This window comes from Miscanthus floridulus, chromosome 2 (assembly GCF_019320115.1).
Source record: "Miscanthus floridulus cultivar M001 chromosome 2, ASM1932011v1, whole genome shotgun sequence".
Classification (NCBI taxonomy): Eukaryota; Viridiplantae; Streptophyta; class Magnoliopsida; order Poales; family Poaceae; genus Miscanthus; species Miscanthus floridulus.
The window spans coordinates 131775968-131790563 of NC_089581.1; the positions used below are offsets into that span (position 1 = coordinate 131775968).

General features: G+C 44.8%; 1 protein-coding gene and 1 long non-coding RNA gene across 2 annotated transcripts; one reads left to right on the plus strand and one right to left on the minus strand.

Moving 5' to 3' along the window:
- Nucleotides 1-802: 802 nt before the first annotated feature.
- LOC136539703 (uncharacterized) lies at nt 803-1592 on the minus strand. The gene is made up of 3 exons (XR_010779737.1): nt 1531-1592; nt 1163-1471; nt 803-1089 (listed from the first exon to the last, which is right to left on the minus strand). It is a non-coding gene; the product is annotated as an uncharacterized lncRNA (long non-coding RNA).
- A 12188-nt stretch (nt 1593-13780) lies between these two features.
- LOC136537079 (uncharacterized) lies at nt 13781-14146 on the plus strand. Its single transcript, XM_066529168.1, has one exon. It carries the CDS (start codon nt 13781-13783, stop codon nt 14144-14146), a length of 366 nt encoding a protein of 121 aa, XP_066385265.1.
- Nucleotides 14147-14596: the final 450 nt, after the last annotated feature.

Sequence of the window (14596 nt, forward strand, 5' to 3'; positions counted from 1 at the left end):
CATCGGTTAAGGGCTTTAGTTAGTATTGAAGAAAATAAGAAAAGAGTAGCTAGATGGTATGACAAGAAGGTGAAAGTAAAAGAGTTTGCCGATGGAGATCTGGTCTGGAAATTGATTTTACCGATTGGGACTAAAAGTTCAAAGTTTGGGAAGTGGTCTCCTAATTGGGAAGGTCCATATCGGATAAATCAGTCTATTCCTGGTAATGCATATATTTTAGAAACCCTCGAAGGGGTTGTGTTTCCCAGAGCGTTAAATGGAAAATATTTAAAGAAATATTACCCTAGTATCTGGACAGATGCATAAAAGTATAAGTGCCGATAACAGTATTAGTCGGCTAAGAATTATGCAAGGGTATCAATGTCTCATAAAGTGCCGATACAATAAATAAGATTACACGTTCAGCAAGGATTGGATAGCTAATATCGCACGCAGGCGAATCTGGTCAGCTTCTTCCATTTCTTTGATATCGTCATCGGCAGCACCTTCCACAGGCTTGAGTTTCTTCTTTATGGCTAAAGCTTTGCGAGCTTGGATATCTCTTTCTTGCTGAAGGGCTTTGACAGCATTGGGTAGCTGGCTTTCTTCTTGTTGAGCATGAGTTAAGGCTGCATCAATTTCTTTCAATTCAGCCAATAGAGCTGCCTTCCTTGCCGATAGATCCAAGATTTTCTGCTTAAGTGCAGCACCCGAAGTCTGCAAGTTGACGATGCCCTTGTGCTTCTCATCAGCGATTTGCTTCAGTTGTAGCATCTCTCCTTTAAGTTGAGCTTAAGCTGCTTTATCGGCAATGCGCTGAGCAGCCCGTTGATATTGCAGTTGACGGCTTTCTAAGTGAGCTGCTGGGAAGAGTATTTCTTCAACATCGGCAGGGACCTGGCCACGAATTGTTTTGAAGATTGCCTTTGCGGGGTCCGAGTCATCTACCAGTTGGGCGGTACTTTGCTGTAGCAAGTTCAGGAGGGTTTCCAACTTGGATTTAGTTTCTGCCGATATTGTTCCCAGTGCAAGGGAAGAACTTGTTTCCTCTCCATCGTCGTCAGAAATGTCAATGGCAAAGGAAAATAGGCTGTTCGGGGAATCTTGTTCCTGAAAGAAAGACAAGGAGATCAATCAGGGGTAAGTATGAGTATTGTAAAATCAGATAGGTTGATCGGTTTACCTGTTTCAAGGCAATTTCCTGTGCTTGACTGGAGGAAGCAACCTGGAGTATGTCGTGTGGATCGGCTGAGCTTGCCGATGGGATATCCTCTGTGACTTCATCGGTGGTAGGCTCTTGAGGTATGATGACCGATGACATTGGGGCAGATGTAGGGATCGGCATAGACCTTTGTCGTTTTGGCTGTGCTTCAGTATCTGTTGAAGCTTTGCGCTTTGCTTGGACATCGGCAACGATCGGCTGGGGGGCATCGACACTTGTTGGTTGTGAAGCTTGGGCATCTGGTACGTTTGCCGATGTACCCAATTGTTGCTGTAAAACAAGTGTGAGATATGATATTTAACAGATAGAATGTAAAGTCAAGAAGCTACCTCTGAAGGAGTGGTGCTTGATATCGGCGGAATTGCCGATGATGATCCAGTAGCAGCTCTTATCCCCTGATGATTAAGGTTAATATAGTTTGTGATTGGCATAAGTGAAAATAAACAAGGTTGTTACCTTAAAGGCTTTGACCAAGGTTGTAGCAGCGGCCGATGGAGTAGCCCTGGATATAGCCAATTTTGACTTAGAAGTGATGGTCTTGGTACGAATCTTCTGGTGGGTCAAAGCGGCTAAGGTGGGAGCGTTGTAGCCGATCGGCGATGTTGGGGAAATAGGCCGGAGGTTGAAGGGTTTCCCACTTTTGCTCACCGATGGTGCTGGGTGGTTAACCTGTTACAAGGGAGTCAGTTATTGATAAATGAAAGGAAAAGCAGAAGGGAGTTCAAAGAAACTTACCGCGTCGTCAGGGATAGCATATTCAGAATCGATCATGTGCCGATATGTGTGAGCAGAAGTCGCGAACAGTTGCTCTTTCCACTCTCGCCACCATTGCTTGTATGACTCGGTGATGAAAGATATTGGTGTCCAGGTGGATATATCAACATCTGTGGTATCGGCATCAGGAGAAAGTTGTACTACCTTGTTCCAGTCTGTTCCGCAGGTGATTGTTTCCCTGGGTTTGATCACATCGGCAAAGCAGAGTTTGATTGGCAGTTGCCCAAAAGCCAATTGGCGGGATACTGCCGATGGGTTGTAAAATTCATATGTAATGTTGGTGTTTTTCCCGCTGCCGAATGTGTTTACTAGAATTGCCCTGGGAGTGATGATAGCCATCATAAGCTCATTATCTTGATTCAGAGTGTCATCGGCAAAGTTGAAAAGAAGGGGGAATCTGTTTTCTTCATCGATATAAGGCACCCAGGCCCTATGATCACGAGAAAGACCATTATAGAAGCTTTGAAAGAATCTGCCGATTTGGTCTTCGTTGGCTTCTGTTCCAGGAAGGACAATTATGGCTTCACCAAAATTGAGGGGTGAGCGTGTTGCCGATTCATCATCCCCAAGCACATAATCTTCGGCAATTTCTCGTGGGAATTGTTGAGCAAAAAAGTCCCATTGCAAACGTTTGTGCATATGGGCATTCAGCCACATGTTGATGAACCACCACGGGCCTCCCAGGTTGCCGATGGGTTCGCCAAGCAGAAGTTTCTGAGACACTTGGTGAAGAAGATGATAAGTGGAGCTCAGAAGGTATCGGCCAAGAGGAAACCTTACGCCATTAGCCAGAAGTTCAGCTGCAGGGAGGAAGGCGTTGGTTGGTCCTACTGATCGACCACAGAAGATAAATTTCTCTAACCACATATTCAGGAATGTGGCATGTTCCCTCTGGCTAGGTGTCCCGGTTTTCTGGTATTCTTGAATATATCCTGTCCAACCGCCGATGTTACGGGTATTCACTCTATATTCAGGCTTTCTACCATAGATGGAGCCTTCATCGGCAGTTGAGATGTCCAAGCCAGTAAGCATGTGGACATCGGCAAGGGTAGGGGTAGCTGGGCCATGTCCAAACATAAAAGTATTGGTCGTATCTGACCAGAAATAAGCAGCTGCAATTATCATTGATTCATTTTTCTGCATATCGGCAATAGAGAGCCTGATACATTGGTCTAACTTTCGTTCTGCCCAGTATACTTGCATCGATCTATTAACCCTCAAATACCAATCTTTCCACCCTTTGGTGGTTTTGGGCCAAGATCGGAATGTGTCTTTCCACAAGTTCAGAGAGAAATTTTGGGCTCTAAAGGGGATTCTGTTAACCTCTGCGTTGATCAGATCGGTTGGATCTAGGTTGCCCATTGGTCCAAGGCATTGGACGTGTGGCTGATCGGTTGGGATAATTAATTTGTTGCGCAGTTCCTAAGGTTATGGAATCCAGAAGACAGAAGAAAGGAAAAATCACCAACCGAATAAATTTGCAAAAAGGTCAAAGTAAAAGGTAGTGGAAGTAGAGCGAACCGCAGGGACGTCGAAGTTGATGGCCATTGTCTTGAGGAAGGTGGAGATACGAGCCGAGAACTTGAAGTTAGCGCCGGAGAAGGGTTCTTGTTGGTTGAGGTCGCGCGGTTGTTCGTCGGAGTCGCCGCCGGAGAGAGAGAATGCCAAGGATTAGAGGCTGAAGATAGAGAATGAGGGTTCCGGAGAAATCTATTTATAAGCCGGCCAGAATAAGGGTATTTTGGACTTATCTCTATGACGCGTGCATATAGGTCAAGGCGGTGCAGGGGGATATGGTAACTATTCGCGCGATAATCAGGGGATTGTACAGATGAGTTGATAACAAGTAATCATGACTTGGAAAGGATATTGATACATGATATTTTGATTCTTAAAATGGCAGCATTATCATGTTAAGATCTTGCCGATGGGTTGTTGTTTTGGTATCTCAATCAAGGCAAGAGTGGTTGGCGATTGTGCGATGTTTACTGAAGTGTGTGGATCAAGATTAGATTTGATTGGATTTGATAACAAATCAAGTTTTGGCTTAGGGAATGAGTTACGGTAATTGGGCAAAGGCAAGCGTTATCTGGAGTAAATTTCGGAGCATTAATGGTTTTATACTCCGAAATTGGGGGGCATGTGTTGACACCGTTTTTTTTGCACGTGTCAAAGTAATCGGAGTGGACCAATCGGCGAGGGGAAAGTTATTGAATACTTTGATAGCCAATGAAAGCCAGTTTGTAAAAATGGTTGCCGATAGTTGGTGATGATCGATGGAAAGGTTGATTTGGACTCGGGCGTTGCCGATGAGGTTGAAGGAGTTGTTGTCGATGCCGATGAAAGGAGGCTTGAAGACTACTGCCGATGAGACAGGGAGTATGCCGATGAAGGAAGACTTGACGACTACTGCCGATGAAACAGGGAGTATGCCGATGAAGGAAGACTTAAAGACTACTGCCGATGAAGCAGGGAATATGCCGATGGGAAGGAGGACAGTGAGATTTCCATCGTAATTGAGGCGGACAGGGAAATAAATAGGAGTTGATTTCCTTTTCTATATTTGTTAGGTTATGATTCGTGTAAGAGTCACGTGTTTCCTTAGATATGGGATTGGTGTCCTAGTTGTGTTTGGTTGTGTCTCTTTAGATCAGGGTATAAATATGGAGTAAGGGGTAATGTAATAGAATATATCAATCAATATCAAAACCAACTTTTTACTCCTATTTGCATCTACTTACTTTTCGGCGACTTCGTCAATTTGCATATTTTTCCTTTTTACGAGTTCTCATTGATTCGGCGAGCTGCATCGCTTCAGTGCGACCTTCGGCGATTCTCGAGTTCCGTGTGAGCACCTCTTGGCCGTGACTTCCGGGCGTATCGCTGTTGTCAGGACCAAAGTGTTCGTGTCTTCATCCTTGTCGATTAGTAGGTCAAATCGACTGGCACGCTTTGGATATCGATTCGGGTATTAGCCCTTTGTGTTTGCAGATCACTTTTGCATCAACAGAGTGGTTTGGACACTATGACACCAAACCAAGTGTTGGGAGATATAATGATCGATGATACATATAGAGATGATGATGAGAAGGAAGAAAAGAAGGAGAAGAAAGATGAGAAGAAGAAGAGTGTGGCATTCAAGGCCACATCATCCAAGGGCAAGGCAAAGCAAGAAACATCAAGTGAAGATGATGGTTCATGGGATGATGATGATGATGAGAAGATGGCTCTCTTTGTCAAGAAATTTAGCAAATTCATAATGAAGAAAGGGTACTGTGCTAGAAGAAAGAAATCTTCATCCAAGAACAAGGAAGAGTCAAGAAGGTTCTTCAAATGTGGAAGCAAAGATCATCTTGTTGCTCAATGTCCATACAATAGCGACAATAATGATGACAACAAGAAGAACAAGAAGAAGGAAAAGAAAGAGAAGAAGGACAAGATGACCTTCAAGAAGAAGAATGGTGGTTCATATGTGGTCACTTGGGATAGTGATGCTTCCTCAAGTGATGATTATGATAGTGATGATGACGAGACCACCAAGAAGAAGGCACTTGTACACATTGCAATCAATGAGAAGCCTTCTCTCTTCAACACTCCATCATGCTTCATGGCTAAGGCCACTAAGGTACAAATTTGTGATGATGAAAGTGATGAGGAACATGATAATGAAAACAAAAATGAAAGTGATAGTGATGATGATGAACCTACTAAGGATGAACTATTTGACATGCTAGAAGATGTTAAAGAACACTTTGACATCAAGAGAAGGGAATGCAAAAGCTTGCATAAGGAACTAAAAGCACTTAAGCAAGCCTTTGATGAGCTCAATGCATCTCATGAGAGGCTAGAGGAAGCCCATGAGAAGCTTGGCAAGGCTCACAAAAAGCTTGAAAAGGCTCATTCCTCTTTGCTTGATGAGCAAAATAAAAAGAAGCATGTTGAAACTTGCAATCTAGGCTTAACTTGTGATGTAATTGATGAATCATTATCTATGCCTATCATTGTTGCTCCCGCTAACCCTTCTTGTAGTACCTCTATTTCCACCTCATCTAGTAGTGATGGTCTCACTTGTGATGCCTCACTAATGGTTGAGAATGAGAACCTCAAGAAGGAGGTCAATAAGCTCACTCACACCTTGGCTAAGGCCTATGGTGGTGAGGACCGCTTGCTTATGTGCTTGGGTAGCCAAAGAGCTTCTCTCTACAAAGAGGGATTGGGCTATACCCCCAAGAAAGGCAAGGTGGCTTTTGCTTCTCACAAGACTAGTTTTGTGAAGAACAATGGTCGGTTTTGCACTAGTAGAAAGCAAGTTGGTCATAAAGAGCATGAATGCAAAAATAAGAGCAAAAATGCAAATGTATCCTTCATTAAGCTTGATTTTTTCTATATGCTTACCAAGGGTGCAAATGGTGTAAAGGCTAAGTTCATTGGTAAACCATGGATGGGCTCAAAGAAGAAAGCTATTTGGGTACCAAAGAGCTTAGTGACTAACCTTCAAGGACCCAAGCAAGTTTGGGTACCTAAAAAGAATTGATCTTCTTTTGTAGGTTAATTACAAAGCTAGAGGAAGGCATTGGGTTCTTGATAGTGGGTGCACTCAACACATGACCGGTGATGTAAGAATGTTCAACTCAATCAATACCAATGGCAATGATGGTTATGATAGTATCACATTTGGTGACAATGGAAAGGCAAGGTTAAAGGGCTTGGTAAGATTGAAATATCCAATGACATGAGCATATCCAATGTGTTGCTAGTAGAGAGCTTGAACTTTAATTTGCTATCCATGGCTCAATTGTGTGATCTTGGATTCAAATGCATATTTGGGGTAGATGATGTAGAGATCATAAGTGTAGATGGCTCTAACTTGATCTTCAAAGGCTTTAGATATGAGAATCTATACTTGGTTGATTTCAATGCTAGTGAAGCTAAATTATCTATATGTTTGTTCACTAAGTCTACCATGGGTTGGTTATGATATAGAAGGCTTGGTCATGTTGGAATGAAACAATTGAATAGATTGGTTAAGCATGACTTGGTTAGAGGCTTGAAAGATGTTGTGTTTGAGAAGGATAAGATTTGTAGCTCTTGTCAAGCCGGCAAACAAGTTGGAAACACTAATCCTAAGAAAAGCATGATGAGCACTAGTAAAGCATTTGAGTTATTACACATGGACTTGTTTGGGCCAACACAATACACTAACATCAGTGGTAACAAATATGGCTTTGTGATAGTGGATGATTATACTAGATACACATGAGTATTCTTTCTAGTGGACAAAATTGATGTGTTTGTAACATTCAAATCATTTGTTAAGGGCATTCACAATGAGTTTGAAATAACCATCAAGAGAGTTAGAAGTGACAATGGTAGTGAATTCAAGAACACTAGAATTGATGAGTTGTGTGATGAATTTGGAATTAGACATCAATTCTCAGCCAAGTACACTCCACAATCAAACGGCCTTATGGAGAGAAAAAATAGAACACTCATTGATATGGCAAGATCTATGCTTAGTGAGTACAATGTGAGTCAATCTTTTTGTGTTGAAGCAATCAACACGGCTTACTATTGTAGCAACTGCCTCTATTGTCACCCATTGAAAGAGAAGACACCATATGAGCTCTTGAATGGTAGAAAGCCCAACATTGCATATTTTTGGGTCTTTGGTTGCAAATGCTATATCTTGAAGAGAGGCACTAGATTGGGCAAGTTTGACAAGAAATGTGATGAAGGATTCCTACTCGGTTACTCCACTACAAGCAAAGCATATAGAGTTTGGAATTTGGATAGTGGTACTCTTAAGGAAGTTCATGATGTTGAATTTGATAAAACCAAGGGTTCATAAGTAGAGAATGAGAACTTAGAAGATGTTAGAGGCATTCAACTTTCAAATGCCATGAAGAACATATATATTGGTGAATTGAGGCCTTGGCAAGTGAATGATGATGAAGATGATCAAGTACAAGTGCTCTCTAACTCAAATGTGCATGATGATACAAATCAAGTTAGTACAAGTGGCTCTCATGATAATGAACAAGATCAAGTGGCTAGTACATCATCTCAACCCAATGATCAAGTAAATACAAGCAATCAAGTTCCAATGCTCCGACCAACCAATATTACAAGGGATTATCCATTGGACACTATCATTGGTGATATTTCAAGAGGTGTGCAAACTAGATCAAGATTGGCTTCATTTTGTGAGTATTTCTCATTTGTGTCATCTATTGAACCAAAGAAGATAGATGAAGCATTGAAGGATATTGATTGGGTGAATGCTATGCATGAAGAATTAAATAACTTCATAATAAATCAAGTATGGGAATTAGTAGAGAGACCAAAGGGACACAATGTGATTAGAATCAAATGGGTCTTTAGAAACAAGCAAGATCAAGATGGGATAGTAGTAAGGAACAAAGCAAGATTGGTAGCACAAGGATATACACAAGTTGAAGGTCTTGACTTTGGAGAAACATATGTCCCGGTTGCTAGATTGGAAGCAATTAGAATCTTGCTAGCCTATGCTTGTGCCCACAACATCAAGCTCTATCAAATGGATGTAAAGAGTGCATTTCTAAATTGTTACATCAATGAAGAAGTATATGTTGAGCAACCTCCCGGTTTTGAAGATGACAAGAAGCCCGACCATGTGTACAAGTTGAAGAAGGCATTATATGGCTTGAAGCAAGCACCTAGAGCATGGTATGAGAGATTGAGGGACTTCCTACTCTCTAAAGGGTTCATGATGGGCAAGGTTGACACCACTCTTTTCATCAAGAAGATTGGAAAAGATTTATTTGTGTTGCAAATCTATGTTGATGATATTATATTTGGATCAATCAATCAAGACTTTTGTGATGAGTTTGGAAAGATGATGGCTAATGAGTTTGAGATGTCCATGATTAGAGAGTTAAGTTACTTCGTTGGTCTTCAAATCAAGCAATTGAAGAATGGTACTTTTGTGAGTCAAGGCAAGTATATCAAGGACATGATCAAGAAGTTTGGCATGAGTGATAGTAAAGCCATTAGTACACCAATGGGAACAAATGGCAACTTGGATAGTGATGCAAGTGGAAATATGGTGGATCAAAAATTATATCGGTCTATGATTGGAAGCCTACTCTATGTGACTGCATCAAGGCCGAATGTCATGTTTAGTATATGCATGTGTGCAAGATTTCAAACCTCACCAAGAGAAACTCATTTGAAGACTACAAAGAGAATATTGAGGTAGAATTGTGGTAGGTGGCTTGTTATTCTAGTAGGCTAGCACATCACTTGCTTTGCCTCATAATTGTCTAACCGGTTTGTTAAGTGTTGTTGTAGAAATTTTTTAATAGGCTATTCACCCCCCCTCTAGCCATTAGGACCTTTCACTTGTGCCATCATGGATTTTTAACCAAATTTCATGTGTTGTATTTAAAGTGAATACTTGGTTAAAGACATCCATGCTAAAAGATTCAAACAAGCAATTTTTAGCTCTAGCATTGAAATGTATTTCTTTTTCTTCACTCTTTGTGGGTTTAATACCACTTGTAAGGGACCATGATGCCTAAGAGGGGGGTGAATTAGGAAACTTAAAAATCTACTTCTAACTATGGCCTCTAATTCCACCTAGTCAAAACCTATGCAAGAAAGTAATCTATCTAAATGTGCAACTAAGATTTTGTTAGGTGTGTTGCTATTTCTACCGCAAAAGAGTTATGCAATTGTTGGTATATTTAACGCACACAGATAAATCTGCAAGTGCAGGGATACCACTGTAGCTTTCACCCGGAGGTATTCCAAGTATTGTATCCATAGGGAAATGTGTGAGACTAACTACGGTCTAACTTAACTAAGGGTAGCAACAAGGTTAGGATAAATAGGAGCATAAAGAGGATAACTAAAGTTCTCTAGTTCTGACTTGGGTATGCTTATGCCTTCTACTATTCAACTAGGGACATTACTAGGGAAAGACACCAGCAAGGGATGCTTTCCATCGCAACCGCGTCCTACGTGCGCCTACAGACAGGAGGTGGACTACAAAGGATCAACGAAGCTATATAGTACAGGCTATATATAACTTATGTCACTCACGCGATCTACCATCTTTCAGAATGTAGGGTGTATCCACGATTAACCTAAGTCTAAGCACCATGCTTACACTTATGATTAATACTCTACTCCCCCTAGGAAGAGAATAAAGCACTCAAAAGAGAGTTGTGAACCTAAAGAACAAACAAGATGCTTACTTGAATCAGAAGTTGATTACTAGAGAAATCTTCGATGCAAGCTCAGATAGAACTTGAATCCACCAAGGTACAAGCCATAGAGAGAGCACCGATAGGCCGGCACCTCCTCCAAACTCTTCCCTCACTCTCTATCTCACTATTATTTATAAGACTAGATCCTATAGAGGACTAATCTTCTCTTTATAGCTGGCTCTGATCCTCATGATATGAATTTGGGTTTCAGGATGGTTCTAGTGAGGGTGGTAGGGGCTAGTATATATAGGCTGGAGCGTCCAATGTGAACCCTTGGATCAAACTGACTTAAAGGACAGCGTAGATGCAACCTAGGAGACGGTGGAGAACCGACATAACAACGGGAGGCTGACATGGGGGGGCCCATAGGTCGGGCGGCCTCTAGGTGGGGCTAGCCAGCCTATGTCAGAGACATAGGTTCTGCTTTGGTGATTCACCTTCTGGAGTCTTCTAGAGTCTTCACACATCAATTACGCGGTGGAATTCCATAATTTCCTTTCATGAATAGGTCCCCCTTGACGGTTTTCTGGATAAACCCTACTGAAAACACAGATTCACCAAAACTTGTGGACTTTATTAGTTTAAACCCCTATACCTATGTTTGGTGATGGAATTAAGTATAAATATAGGTTATATTGATGGTTTATAATTGATGTTAGTGACCGTCCATAAGTTCCCCCAAGCTTAACCTTTGTCAGTCCTTAAGCAAAGCTAAACTCAGTAATGGATCAAGAGTTGCTACAATGTTTTCACGCCTCAAAAGTACATAGGTGTTCAATAAAAAATCCTCCTCCGGATTAGAATAAATGGATCTAACTTTCAAACTTACCCATTGTCGGGGACCTAATACCGGGGTACCCTAGAAGGTGAAACCAATAACCATCGAACGTTAAAAACTTCTAGACGAACAAGGGCATCGCTACGTTCCTTGCCCAAATGACGGGAGTTTGGTTCTGCCTCGCCCGAGGGCTAAGGGCTAGTCTCAGCCTCGCGCCAACACCTTTGGGCCAGCCCCGCCTCGCCCGAGGCTAAGGGCTAGTCTCTGCCTCGCCCGACGCCTTTGGGACAGCTCTGCCTCGCCCGAGGGCTAAGGGCTAGTCTTCGCCTCACCCGATGCCTTTGGGCTAGCTCTGCCTCGCCTGAGGGCTGAGGGATAGTCTCTGCCTCGCCCAACACCTTTGGGCCAGCTCCGCCTCACCCGAGGGCTGAGGGATAGACTCCACCTCGCCTGACCCTCAAGGGGTGGGCTTGGTCTCACCCAAGGGATAAGGACTGGTCTCCACCTTGCCCAACGACCGAGGACAAACCTCGCCCCGCTTGATGTCTAAACACTAGTTTCATCTTGCCTGACAACTTCTTCCCGTTCCCTCATGATGATGGGTACAGGGCAAGACAAGATGTTTGGGTCAACCATGGCTTCAAGGACCATACCCTGTGCCCTGGCAGGAAAGGTACTACCAGGGAATGATAGGACGGGTGCTTTAGACCCTTCTAGGCATAGCAGAGCCTGAAAAGTATTGCAGGTGTGTGCTCTTTGCCCTATAGAGTTGTAGGCACCACCTTCAGCTCCGGGACATGGAACCCGACGAAGATATACGACAACCACTATGCTCTAGAAAAGGATTTGTGATCTCCACAAATGACAGATATCCCATCACCACATTATGGTCCCAAGGGAGCAGCGCCCGCTTCCCACCCCCTCGGGTTCACTAGATCGGAGCACACGCTTCAGCCTCCGGACGCCCTCTCAGATTGGAAGACCTTTCCCACAGCGCTACTCCAGACCCCGACCCCACGTCCCTCTGATAAAGATTCATAGGAACTAGAAGGCATGCGGAGCAAGACTGGGCAAGGCTCATAAGTCAAAGCCACTGTACTATAGTCCATACCCTACGAGGGGTAGTGCTCTGTAACCATCCTGACATTCTATAGAGGCATCAACAGTATTGTAGGCGCTTATCATCCTTTCGCACCGATCAGAATGGGTAACCAAGCTAGGTAGACGTGAGCCACAAGGCTAGGTGGAGTATGCATCCTAGCCCTCACACTTATAAAGCCGTCCCCTTCATCTATAAAAGGGGATGCGCTTCCTCCAATAAGGGGACCGACTTTTGATGGCACAACGCACAACACACAACACATACAGTCAAGCTGCTATCAAGCTCTTGGCCTCCTTTCGACCCTTCCATCAGAGACTTGGGACTAGTCCCTCTCTCGATCGTTTGTACCCCCTACTACAAACCATTTTCGGTGCTAATAACACAAGCAGCAACAAACTGGACGTAGGGACATTTAGCCTAAACTAGTATAAATCTTGTGTCCTTTAGCGCATCATCCGAGCCTAACGTGTATTACTATAAATCTACTTGCCGGTGCTTGTATGAAACACCAACAGTTGGCGTGCTAGGTAGGGGACTTTGCGCGTTCCAAATCAGGCCTCGGATGGCCACCCACATAATCAGCTGGGTCTCAGGCGCACACGTGCGTTTCGGTAACCTAGATTTCATTGTTACACTAGGAGGAGAGCTGGCGCTGGCTCACATGGTCACACAGTCCCTCCCTTTTGTCAGCCTCAGCCACTAGAGGCTCGAGGGCTAGTTAGGCGACTCCTTTGGACCCCAGTTATCCAAGGAGGACCTACGTTGCATCACCCTATCCCTAGAAGACCCCGTACAAAACGCCCCGACAGAATTTCCGTTCGGTCTTCGCAACGCTGCGGCGACCGCTGGCCACCTTCTGGCACTATGTATGGTTCAGCCACCCATGGACAACGAGTTCATGGGGACGATTGAACATGATACAGAGACTCTTCGTAGGCTCCTCACCGAGGAGCTAGGATCGTTCTCTAGCTCAGACTCTAGCATGGGGAGCCACCACCCTTCCTGGGAATGCTTCATGGCGCAGACCCCCGAGGGGCACATCGAAAGTGTCTCCAGGGAAGAGGCCACCCCGACAAGTAACCCTAGCGGTAGGTTCGGGGAGGAGACGGTAGCCCCATCTCACCTAAGGATGGAGCAGCTAAGGGCCTGCAAGCTAGAGATTGATGAGGTCGGGCAAGGGCTCGTCTAGGAGTACACGGATATCAATCGCGAGATTGAACACCGCGAAGACGGTGGGCGCATGTGCACCACGGCCCGCACCATACACCAAAGAATCCTCATCGACGATGGGACCCTTTCTCACTTTGCTCGGGCAAGCCAAAACATCGCCGCAGCAACCGCCTTGCTACACGGCCTACCGGAGGCCACGATGTCCGAGGATCACCGCGCCCGCCAAGAAATTTGCACGTTGCTCGAGCGTGCGGTGGCATAGCAGGCAGAAAGTTCATTGTCCTGACAACACAAGCCTGACGCCAGCCAGTGTATGCCCTCGGTGCGCCCCACCAAGGATGCGTCCATTCACCAGACACCGCTAGGCAGTAGGCAGCCCTTCGCCGTCCTAGTGCATCAATGTCTCGACCACGACCGCGACGTGCGCAGCACCATCGACACCCGTAGGCACGCGCACGATGACGTAGGAGAGGCAGCCTACTGTGGCTGCCATCCACAACACGCTCATGAAAGCAGCATCCAGCCGAGAGCCAGTGCCGACGGGTGTTTTTGCCAGCGATCAACACAAGCCCTTGGTGCGCTACGAGGGGTCAGAACGAGCTAGCAATGGCCTACCTGATCCTATCTCAGGGGCCGACCCGCCGACTGCTTCGCCCGACTCTGAGGTCATGGAGCTTGAAGAGGATCCAGCAGCAGAATCCAACCCTCCCAACGACTGGAGAATGCTCTACCTTGACTACCTCCTCCACGACACACTACCGGTAGACAAGACGAAAGCCCGATGGCTCGCGTGCCATGCCAAGTCCTTCGTTCTTGTAGAGGGTGAACTCTACAAAGAGTCACATCAGGATCCTGCAGCTCTGTATCCCTAGCGAATAGGGAAAACTTCTACTGAGCGATATCCATGGTGGGGTCTGCGGTCATCATGCCACACCAAGGACCTTGGTTGGGAATGCATTCTAACAGGGCTTCTACTGGCCCACTACAGTAGCTGATGCCGAGCAAATTGTACCACCTACGAAGGGTGTCAGTACTACGCTTGGCAGGCTCACCTCCCGGCCTAGGCGCTCCAAATGATCCCCATCATGTGGCCCTTCGCAGTCTGGGGGCTTGACCTAGTTGGGCCACTCAAAAAGGCGCTCGGGGGCTTCACCCACCTGCTTGTCACCATAGACAAGTTTACAAAATGGATTGAAGCACAACCGATCTTCATGATCAAATCCGAGCAAGCTGTGCTATTCTTCCTCGACATCATCCATCGCTTTGGAGTACCAAACTCCATCATCACAAACAATGGCACGCAGTTCACCGGCAGGAAATTC